At 41.3% G+C, this 12,075-nt stretch overlaps 1 protein-coding gene across 2 annotated transcripts in view; it reads right to left on the reverse strand.

Moving 5' to 3' along the window:
* LOC138755588 (neural-cadherin) overlaps window positions 1–12,075 on the reverse strand; it is a 283,392-nt gene that overhangs the window by 89,064 nt on the left and 182,253 nt on the right. For both annotated transcript variants that reach the window (XM_069921840.1, XM_069921841.1), the window contains 2 exons: window positions 5,041–5,211; window positions 1,001–1,173 (listed from right to left, as the gene is read on the reverse strand). In XM_069921840.1, the coding sequence (XP_069777941.1) occupies window positions 1,001–1,173; window positions 5,041–5,211 (344 nt within the window). The remainder of the gene's footprint in view (window positions 1–1,000; window positions 1,174–5,040; window positions 5,212–12,075) is intronic.

Raw genomic sequence — 12,075 nt, forward strand, 5'->3', positions numbered from 1 at the left:
GGTTGTAGAGTCATGAACGATTCAGGTGCAAGCTGAGGGTGAGAACTTTGGAGGATGATATGGTGAGAACGGTGGATTATGGGTAAGGGAGTAACTTGGTTCAATAGTAGCTGGATGGGTAGGGAAGAATCAGAAGGCAAGGAGTTGGGGAGGGGGAACCTACCTGAGTAACAACCTCAGGCTTGGGATAAGATCTATTCAGGGACAGTGATTTGAAAAAAAAAATTATTGATCTGATGGCATTGAACTAGAGGTGTACCTCAGAGCAATGAAACCTGATTTTCCATAGTTTTAAAACTAATTTAGAGATACAGAACAATAACAGAGCTTTCTGGCCCACAGTCCACGCTGCCCAAATACACCCCTGTAACCAATTAACCTGCTAAATCCAAAGGTTTTTGAAATGTGGGAGGGAACCAAAGCACCCGGATGAAACCCACACGGACACAGGGAAAATGTACAAAGTTAGATTTGACCTGGATCACTGGCACTGTAATAGCATTGCTCTAACTGCCGCACTTACCATGCCACCCTACCTCTCTCAAGGATCTTTGAGTGGGGAGTGATAAATTTCCACACATATCTTGGAGGTTGCACAATTCACAATTGCTGAATTTCCACGGTCACATTACTCAATGTCAATTTGTTCCACTCAGTAAATTATCTATTTTAACTTGCATATTGCTGGATAAAAACAGTATGTTAATTTCTAAATTGTGGTTTTTTTTTAAATAACAAATGGAAGGAATAAAAATAGCCATGGACTTTTCAAATGAAATGTCTCAAATTTATACTGGTCCAAACAAATTACGATAGATATTGAATTGATTTGTTTATTGTCATGTGTGCTGAGGTACAGGTAAATTTTGTTTAGCATTATATCTGGGCAAGTTCATCTATACAGGTAGTGAAAGAATAAAACTAAAAGTGCAGCGGAGTCAGGAGTCTGAAGACGTTCTGTTCGATTCTGCGGCCAACTCTGCAGTTCTAATGCTCTTACCTGGGAAATGGGATGATTGACATAGATCCAGCCTGTGTTGGGGCTGATCTGGAAGTACTCTGGCTGCTGCCTTGATATAGTGTAGGTGATGACTGCATTGATCCCATGGTCATCGTCATGAGCTGCTGCACGCAGGAAACTAGTGCCAACTGGTGTGTCTTCCCGTAAATAGTCTAAGTGCAAAAGGAAAAGATTCACCCAACGTATCATGCATGCTGACTTCCTAAAACTGAATTTAAACTTCAATATTCCTCCTTGTCTCACTTGCTAATTATGTCCTCAGGTTCTACTCATTTGAACAGAGAATTGAATTGTGGTCATGCATGTTACTCCCACAATGTTCTGCAAGATAGATTTGTGGAACACGGTCCTGTAGCAAAGTCTGTCTTAAATGACTCAGGTAAAGCACCACTGAAAGCTAGAAATTCCCAACAGAAAGGGTGGAATAATTGCATGACAAAAGCTGTAACTCCAAATCTCCAGAATATCAGTACAAGGAAGGATGATGAACCAATCTCCATGAATATGACTTGAGCTGTGCTAAGCAGTGTAGTAAAACCAGAACAGAAAATATATCCTAAACAAAAAAGCATTGCATTGATAGCTGCACCTCTGTATGCAGAGAAGACCAAGAATATCCTTTGTATGATTCTTCACTGGCGCGTTTTAAAGTAGCCCAGCTCACTGGCCTGAGAAATTTACTGGACAAATACCTAAATAATCATCTGGGGAAGATGGAGGGGAACAATGCACTTTGATCCACTGTCCAGTGTGTGTGTCTCTACCTTTGGTACAAGAGGAATGGGGAACAAAAATATTGTCTGTTGTGTAGTGAAAGCACAAATATAAAAGCATAAAGAAATAGAAGCAGGCGTAAGCCATTTAGCTCCTTTTCCCTGCTCCACCATTCAATATGATCTTTAACCTCAGTGTCAGAATTCTCCACTAATCTTAAATCTCTCAATTACCTGACATTGGAAAATTTATCAATTGCTGTCTAAAATATATACTGCATATAGCAATGAAGTTTTTTGTGTAGAGAATTCTAATGGTGCATTACTCCTTCAGGAGATAGGAATTTCTTCTCACTCCCTCATTTTGAGACAGTGGCCCCTGATATCCAGCCGGGGAAAACATTGTTGCTCTGTCGAAACCCCAGAAAATGTTCTATTTCTCCATAAGATCATCTCATTTTTTTTTCCCAAACTCATCGCTGTTTAATCACTTCTCATGGGAAGCAATTAAATGAACCTTCATTGAATGCTCTTGATTTCACTTTTTCCTGCAGGAGGGAGACGAAACTGAATACAATATTTGGAGTTAAAAAATAAAACCTGCAGAGGGGGTGATTTTAGTTTAAACAAAGATGCCACAGAAATTCAGCAAGATACCCAGCCTTCTTTATGTAGCAAACATAACCAACGTAACCTTCATCAAGATATGAAGGAATTGCAGGTAGGCACCTGAATAAAATAGTGGGGGGAGGGGAAAGGGAGGAGAACAAGCCCACAGGCAAAAGTCCTAGGTGGATTTGGGTGGGAGGGCACAAGAGAAAAAAAGCAGAGAAGTGATAGGGGAGAGGCTAGCTTTTTGAATGAAGATGGAAAGGGGTGGAGAGCTGGAGGAAAGGAGACAAGTATGGGGAAGAGAGGGTGACTAGAGAGTGGCCTAACAGAAAATGGAAAAGTTAATGTTAATGCTATCTGGTGGTGAGTGCCCAGACAGAATGTTAGGTATTGCTCCTCTGTCACTACAAAAAGTGTCACTCCTGTGCCCTCACTTCCTCCCTCACCGCCTTCAGGGCCTAAAAGAGTTCTTCCAAGTGAATCAACAATTCTGTGGGATATCATATACTGTATCTGGTGCTCCCATTGTGGCCTGCTCTACATCAGAGAGACTGGACATAGACTGGGAGATCATTTGGCTGAGCACCTTCAGTCTGTCCGCAGCAATGGTGGGGATCTCCCAGTGGCCAACCATTTCAATTCCGCACTCCACTCCCACTCTGACATGTCTGTCCATGGCCTCATACATTGCCAAACCGCAATCACCTGTAAATTGGAGTTGTTTGTTTCAGGTGCCTTGCCGTTTGGCATGGGCGATTATGTCTCTCCAACCACCACGGTCTCTGACCCTTTGAACTGTGGTTGTTACCTCCCCTCGTTCTAACCAAAATGTTAATCCATCTATCATTTTCATTCTCTGTCTGCCTCTGCTTCTTTTTCGTTCCAGCTTTTGAGATGTAACTAAATGTTCTGATGGATCTCTACGCATGATGTGTCCAAAGAATTTTGATTACTGTTTTCTGATTCTTTTCAGTAATGTACAGTTTGTTTTCATTCTTTGTACAGCTTCTTAGTTTATTGTCTTGTCTGTGTATGATATGTAGAGCATTCTTCTGAGAAACCAGATCTCTGCTGCATTGATATATTTTTCCATTGCATTTGTGATGGTCCATGACTTGCAGCCAAACATCAATATAGGAAGAATGTGGCAGCTAAGAGTTCTAAGGCAGATGTCAATTGCTATTATCTTATTCGTTAGATATTTCTCATTTCTATAAATGCTGCTATTGCCATTGCTCTCCTTGCTTTTATATCAATTTTGCATTTGCCATCAGTTGTTACCTATGATCCAAGGTACATGAAGTTGTGAACTTGTGTCGGGATTTCATTTCCCAATACAATCCTACAATATGGAATATCAGGTTTCTTTGATATAGCCATTACTTCAGTTTTCTTTTTGTTTAAAGTTAGGCCAAGTCTTTCACTTTCTGTGATGATGGTAGATAGTAATTTCTGTAAATTTACTTCACTGGTTGCTATCAGTACTGTATCATCTGCATAGCAGAGGTTATTGATACTGTATCCTCCTATACTTATTCCAGGTAGGTCTTGAATGGTTCTCATATGTGTTTTCACTGTACAGGGAGAACAGATCTGGTGATAGAACACAACCCTCGCTTTATTGGCTGATATTCACCAATCTTGTTGCCTATCTGCATGGCTGCACTTTGTTACCAATAGAGATCCCTGATTATTCTTAAATCTTTTCCATCAATATTATTATCTTCAAGTATTTTCACAATGACTAGGAGTTTCACTTGTGTCAAAGGCTTTTGTGTCATCAATGGAACAGAAGTATAGATCTTCTTGTACTTCTATTGACCTTTCAATAATATTCTTGAGAATATAAGTGGTGTTTGATGTTCCTTTGCCTTCAACAAAGCCGCACTGTTCTTCACGGATCTCTGGTTTAATTTTATTTCTTATTCCGCGCATGATGATTCTAAGTTAGGATTTTTGTAAAAATTGGAGTAGCAACACCTAATATTCTGTCTGGGCACTCTCACTGGCATAAACTTCTCCAGATTCCGTTAGGCCACTCCCCTGTCTCCCTCTCTTTCCCATCCTTCTATCTCATTTCTTCCAGCTCTCCACCTCCTTCCCTCCACCCCACTATTTTATTTTGCTCATACCTTGAAGAAGGGTTCAGGCCTGAAATATTGGTTATGATTCTTTGTCTTTACTACATAAATAATGATTTGCTCAGTTTTCCAGCATTTTTCTGTTGAAACAATATTTCAAATGTTGTCTCAAACAGGGACATCTGAAAGGCTTACCATTAATAAAGGTCCCTGATATTTGCACATTTGTACAAGACGACCGTACAGCATGAAAAGGAAGAAATAAAAACAGATAATGCGAGGAATATTTGGCAGAAGAAGGTGGCTCGATGGAGAGTCAACGAAATTAAGTTCTTCTCTCCATTAACACTCCCTGAGTTGTTGAACATTGCCAACTTCTAGTATCTGCAGTATTTTGATTTAGGAAAATGTAAAAGTAGTTTCGTTGTCAGATCTTGAATTAATTTTGCAACAATTGAGCCACTAAGGTCAGGGATTATCGGTGCACTTGCTGGGAAAATCACCAAAATAACTGACCATTGCACAGAAGTCCAACCTCACTATCAATTAAAAAAAAAAGATTAACAATTCAACATTGTGAACCCACAGGTGACTCCTGAATTTTGATACTTACATTGGTAGCGACTGTTCTCAAACTTTGGATCATTGTCATTTTCATCAGCGATGAGAATGATCATCTGACAGATGCCAATCAAAGGCTCCTGGGCCTGGTCGGTTGCTATCACTGATACAGTATATTCTCGCTGGGTCTCTCTGTCAAAACTCTGGGTTGTGGTGATAGATCCTATAACAGAATATGTTGTTTGAGGATAAGACTTGCAACCAGGCTTTTTAATGCATTCTATATGCCATATTCAATTAATATTTAATGAATGAGCCTAACTTATTTGAAATGACACTCATTCAGAGTTAGTGTTTATTGGCTGGCTGTGTTACAAAGAATTATTACAATGCACTTACTCTTTGTGAGAAAAAAAATCAAATGAGTATAAACACTAGGGTGAAGGAAGAAATCACAAACATTCACATTGTACTTTGGCACCCCAAAATATTTTCCACAGGAATACCATTTAGACAGCATTCTCTTTAAGCATCACTTTCTTCCCGAAGAGAAAAGCATTTAAGGTCTTCAAACTTGGCTCTCTATGGACAAGACGGCAGGCTACAAGAAAGCCATCACTCTTTTGGGGAAGAATGAAATGGAAAGTATTGGAAATCCTTTTAAATTTAGACCTACAGCACGGTAACAGGCCCTTTTGGCCTATTAAACTGTGCAACCCAATTACACCCAATTGGCTACGTCCCGGTACATTTTTGAAGTGGGAGGAAACCAGAGCAATCGCAAGAAACCCATGCAGATACAAAGAGAATGTACAAACTCCTTACAGACGGCACTAGATTCAAACCCCGGTCGCCGGCATTGTACAACGTTCCGCTAACCACTACACCAACGATGCTTCTTCTTGGCAGATTGAACAAGGAAACATCGGTAGTATTTCAGGTTGATGACTGAAACACTTACTGAGTTCCATAGCTGCTAATAAACATACTAAATAATTTTGTTCTTTTATTTTATCTTTGATTTCTAGCATCTGTGGTATAGATAACCCTTAACTGCCCTGTCATAACTTTTGTGATATCATGAACTTGCAGTCGATCCAAAAGTTTTACAGCCCCTTGTGTGCCTTTCTTCTGAGGAAATCATTCAACACAATGTAATTCCTCATTGATTTTTAAAAGCCTGAAATTGTTGATTAAAGCACAACTACTCCCAACCACAGATGCTGAAAATCTGAAAAAAAAACTTCAAAAACTGGAAACACTCAACATATCAGGGAGCATTCATGGAAAAGGAATTAAGAGTTAACATTCAGGTCATCAGAAGTGGTAAACTGAGTTCTGATGAAGGGTCTTGGTCTAAACATTAACACTGTTCCTGTTCTTGTTGTGTATTCTAAGTTTAGTAATACACTAGCACACGGAGACGTGGTGCTTCATTTAGTCTCTATTACTAATCTAAAATGTGTGTGACAGCCCCTCACAGCCCCCTTGGGATGCCTCACAAAATTAAGGACAAACGCGACGATCCAGCAGGCTGCACGAGACCCTCAGTGCAGCCCTCCAATTGGCCACAACTAAAGGAGCCTAATTGGCCTATCAAGGAAAGCGGATTGCAAATGCACCAATCAGTGCTGAGGGGACTTTGACCACACCCCTCAGCTTGAGAATAAAAGCAGGGCTGTGAGCCCAATAAAACTCAGTGTTAACTACACTCAACTGGGGTTTGTGTCATTCTTTCTGGGAACAGCGTGTTCTTCTTGAGCTAACCTGCATACAGAGATAACCTCTCCTGTGCTATAGGCTCTGCAGAGCCATAGCTTGTAGCAACTAGCTACATAATTTACACACACACACACACACACACACACACACACACACACACACACACACACACACACACACACAATGACATTATAGGCATGCAGGCGTAAAATCATAACACTCTTCCTCCCCCTCCCCCACAAAATAAATGCTTTGTGAAAATAACATATAGTCAACACTTATACTAAACTATGATAACTACGTGGAACCCATGGACTAATGGTGTGAATTACAATTACACTACAATGCAAGTATGATGTGTTAAGCAGTATATAGTCCCTCTGGCATTCTGGTGGACATCTTTCCTTTTATGATCTTCTTGGTGTGGTAGAATCTGCCGGGAGACCGTGACTTCTCCGGACACTGCCTTTTTGGGCAATACCTCCTCCTCAGTGGTAAGGACTGTGAACTTTGTCTTTGGCGAGCCCATTCGGATGTTGCGTAGGATTGATCTGCTGAGCAGGGCAAAGTGTAGGACCTCTGTGCTGAGTAGTCAACATCGAGGGGACATCATCTTGGGAAAATATTTGTGGAACGTCGTCGTTGGAATGAGCCCACTGGAAACTCGTCAGGGTTGTGAGCAGTGGGTGTGGCCACTGGATCATCTTCCGGTCTTAATTGGTTGATGTGGCGTTTCCATATCTAAGTTCCCACTAGTATGAAATAAGAACAGGGACTCAATTTTTTAAGAATCATGCCCCTTATCCATGGCTCCCTATTATCAGGTTAGTCCCATACCAGTACTTTCTCTCCTATTTCCAGACACCTGGTAGGTTTACTTGGAGACATGGATGGTTCCATGTGAAGGCCGATGTTTGGGTGCATCGTGGAAAGTCTTGTCCTTAAGTCCCGCCCAAACATCAATTCTGCTGGTGTTTGTTTGGTAGTAAAGTGGGGCGTGTTTCTATATGCTATTAGAAAATCTGTGAGTTTGTGATTCCATGATATGTTTAGGGATTTCTTATCCTTCATGGCCTTTTTAAAAGTTTGCACAAAATGTTCCACTTCCCCATTTGTGTTTGGGTGGTATGGTGCTGATAAGATCTGTCGCAAATTATTTCGTAGGAACACCTTAAAAGTATCAGATACAAACTGCGGCTCATTACTGGAGACCAGTTCTATAGGTAATCCAAATGAGGCGAACATATTTTCTAGCCTCAATTGTATGGTTTGATGTTGTTGTTTTCATGTGTGATGCTACTGGCCATTTAGAGTGTGCATCAAAAACAATAAGGATGCTTTCTCCCATGAAGGGGCTAGCGAAATCTACATGAATCCTGTGCCATGGTCGTAATGGTCATTTCCATGGGTAACTTCCGCTTGAGGTGCTTTGTGTTGTATCCCCTGACAAATGCAACATCTTTTCACTGTTTGTTCAATGTCAATGTCCATTGATGGCCACCAGACATGCATTTGTGCCAAAGCTTTCATTCGAACCATCCCTGAGTGATTACAGTGGAGCTCTGGTAACATGGCAGCCTGCCATTTTGTAGGAATGATTGTCCTGGTCCTCCATAATAAACAACCTTCTTAATTGATATTTCATTGCATCGTGTATAATAAGGTTTCATTTCAGGAGAAATAGCTTCGGTCTCAGGCCATCCATTTAATGTGAAATATAGGACCTTTGACAGTGTAGCTTCCTTCTGCACATCTTTGCTGTAATTGGTAAGGTGTAATGGAGGATTAAAACCGTGTGCCCAGATGCTTTTTGCTTATGTGGAACTGACGACACTGGGGCCGCACTCAGGTCACCTTACTGTCAGGAATTAAGTTATTCTTGATTAATTCCCATAGCTTCCACTGACCATTTAATTATCTTGTCTATCTGTTCAGTTTCAGGTAGAGGTAAGTGAGATAGGCCATTTTGTGTTGCTGGTTTGTTTCAAATCATAGTCATATGCAGTGAGTTGAATGGCCCACCTTTGAATTCTTGTTGAATCCCCATTTCAGGGCCTAGAATCAAACTCAGTGGTTAGTTATTTGTTACAAAGGTAAACTTCCTACCATATAAATGTTGGTGAAATTGCTTGACACCAGATATTATGGTGAGTTCTTTTTCCCATTGTGCATAATTACATTCACAAGTTGTCAAAGACCAGGAAGCATAAGCCGCTGGTTGTTCCCCCTTTTCTGTCACTTGTGACTAAACTGCACCTTAAGCCCACTGGCAAAGCAACTGCAAGGGACATTTCCTCTTCTGGGTCATAGTGGACAAGAACAATATCACTTGATGTTAGCAGTTTTTTTAAATGATCAACTGTGTAACTTGTCTCTTCATTCCAGCTCCATTAACCATATAACCATTTACGGAGCATGTTGGCCTTTCGAGTCCGCACCGGTTCACTGATTTTGTGCGCCCTCTTCAGGCATTGGTCCCGGTATTCAATGCAGGTGGAATCAGTCGTAGAAATGTTTGTTAACAGGTCCAATCTTGACTTGGGCCTGTACCCCATCAGCATCTGCACTGAACTGCGTGTAGCTGAAGTTTGTGGCATAAGGTAGTATTTAAAAAAGAAGCGTGAAAGCCTTATGCTAAAAGAGTCCCCTGTCATCTTTTTCAGGCCTTCCTTTACTGTCTGAAAAGCCGTTCTTTTCTTAACAATTGGCTTATTGGGCTGTACAGTGTTGACATTTTTGGAATGTGCTTCTAATAATGGTTAACCAAGCCCTGGAATTATTGGAATTTGGCTTTATTTGATGGATAGGGTGCTCTGTGGATGGCCTCGGTAACAGTGGTATTCATTTGGACTCCTTCACTATTAATTGTAAATCCTAAATATGTTACGGAAGGTACAATAAATACACACTCGTCCTTGTTGCAATTGGGTTAGGACCTTTTCCAGGTTTGATAGATGCTCTGTAATTATGATGCCATCAAGGTAGCATCCCACATTTATGCCATGCAACAAATTTGTCCATGACCTCTTGAAACATGGCTGGGGCTGTTGATATTCCATATGGCATTCAGGTATAGGAGAATAACCCCAAGTGAGTATTGATTGCCATATATTTCTTTGAGGCCTCATCCAATTTGATTTCCCGATATGTCTGGGATAAGTCATTTCGTGAATTTTTTTTCCCTCATTCAGGGCCTGAAATAACTCCTCTGCTTTGGACACAGGATGTTCAGGTATTTGCAGAGCCTGATTAATGGTGACTTTGTAATCACCATAAATTCGGATTTCTCCGTTGGTTTTTCAGACTGGCACAATGGGAGCTGCCCAATCACTGCATTGAATTCTTTCCAGGATTCCTTTGTTTCCAACCTGTAAACTTCTGATTAATTTTTCCTTTTATTGCAAACAGTACCTTCCTGGGCTTATAGAACTTGGGTTCAACAGCAGATCTCAAGTGTAACTTTGCCTGGACTCCTTGGACTTTCCCCAGGCCTTTCCTGAAAATCGTCTGATATTTCTTAAGGACTTGCTCCACTTGGCCTTGCTCTCCATACATACAGATTCAATTTCCATCCAATCTTGTCAGATGTGCGATAACCAGTTTCTTCCAAATAATGCTGGCCCCTTGGTGTCAATGATGTAGATGGAAAATCCTTTTGGTGTCTATCCTTTATATTTAATGTTTACTTTGCATTTCCCAAACATCTTGACTTTCTCCCTGTGACCATTTTTAACACCATGTCAGACTTTTTCACGGTAAGACGAGGTAACAGTTGGTTTTTTAACTTTATTGGCATCAACGGCACTGGTGCTCCAGTGTCTGACTGCACTTGAAGAGGTTCATTGTTGATTTTCACATGGATTTCTGATCCATTAATCCATGAATATACATTACTTCCAGTGACCTGTCTTCCTCCAAGTCGTTAGGTTCACTGCTAGGGCTTTCATCCTTCTCCTCCACGGTTTTTTCTTTGGAGGGCTGCTGGATCTTTGCTTTTTCTCCATTTTCCCCTTGTTGCCACTTTCTTTTTCTTGGACATTTGGCTCTGATGTGACCCTCCTTGTTACATAGATGCTTTTCTGAAATAACAATTATCTGGACTGTAGTTGCTTTTACCGCAGAAGAAGCATTCTCGTCAGTTAAATTTTCCCACTGCCTGTGGATGGCCTTATAGAATTTCCAAGTTTTTAATCGGCCATCTCAAAACCCAAGGCTGTGTCATACGCAGACAATGGTTAAATCTTTTATACTTAGCAATCATTGTTGGGCACTGTGGTCAGCTAAACCCATGACTGACCTGTCTCTTAATGCCTCGTTTAAGATTGCACCACAGTTCTCACAGTACCTGCAAACAGTAAAACATTAACTCTCCCACTCACAGCCCAGACCACCTTTGACCATCTGACTTAGGGTGGCACAGTTGGCATAGCAGTTAGCACAATGCTGTTACAGCACCACCGATCAGGACCGGGGTTTGAATCTCACGCTGCCTGTAAGGAGTTTGTATGTTTGGGGGTTCGGTTTCCTCCCACCATTCAAAATGTACCGGGAGTTGTAGGGCAATTGGGTGTAATTGGGCAGCTTGGGCTCATGGGCCAAAATGGCCTGTTATTGTGCTGTATGTCTGTATTTAAAATGACCATCTTGGCTAGATTCAAGGCAAATCTCCCAATAAATAAAAGCTCCTTATAGATCTACAAATCCAGTACACAAAATAAACTCAGAATTAGCAGAGAATAAATTGCATTTGTGATTTTGGGGTTCCCAAATTGCCCCTGCAACTTATCTCCTGCAAACATCAAGTGTTTACTGGATTCTAAGTTTGGACTGCTGTGGGGGGGTGGGGGTGAAATTGGTCAATCATGTGCGTGTTGACTCTTATTATATAAAAATGGTGCACTGCTGCCCAGAGAGAGGCAGTACTCCTCCCTAAGAGTCCTATTGCTGGTTGTTACAGTGACAGCCCAATGCAGGTTTTGAATACAATATAGAAGAGGTGGATGGTGTCCAACTAAGAAGGTGGCAGCCATGCTTGGCAGCAGACATGAAGGTTGCAGTCTTTAGGGGATCAATGGAATGGCAGAGGGCACCAGAGAAGGAAAATGCCACCCCATCACCCTTCACCCCCTCTCTTCCCACTGGGAAGCTGACCATAGCAATAGACCAGCGATGAAGATCTCACACCAGGATGCAAGCTGCTGGATACTGGCTCACGAGAATGAGATATGGGGGCTGGGAATCGTGAGGGTATTAATGAAAAGAAGTGCTCCTGAAAGGCTTTGGATGTTAACACCTTCCCAATCGATTCAGAGGTTCAGAACTTGAGTTCACCATTGGAGCGCAAATGAGGCTGTGCGACTACAAA

This window comes from Narcine bancroftii, chromosome 2 (genome assembly GCF_036971445.1).
Source record: "Narcine bancroftii isolate sNarBan1 chromosome 2, sNarBan1.hap1, whole genome shotgun sequence".
In the NCBI taxonomy this organism is placed as follows: domain Eukaryota; kingdom Metazoa; phylum Chordata; class Chondrichthyes; order Torpediniformes; family Narcinidae; genus Narcine; species Narcine bancroftii.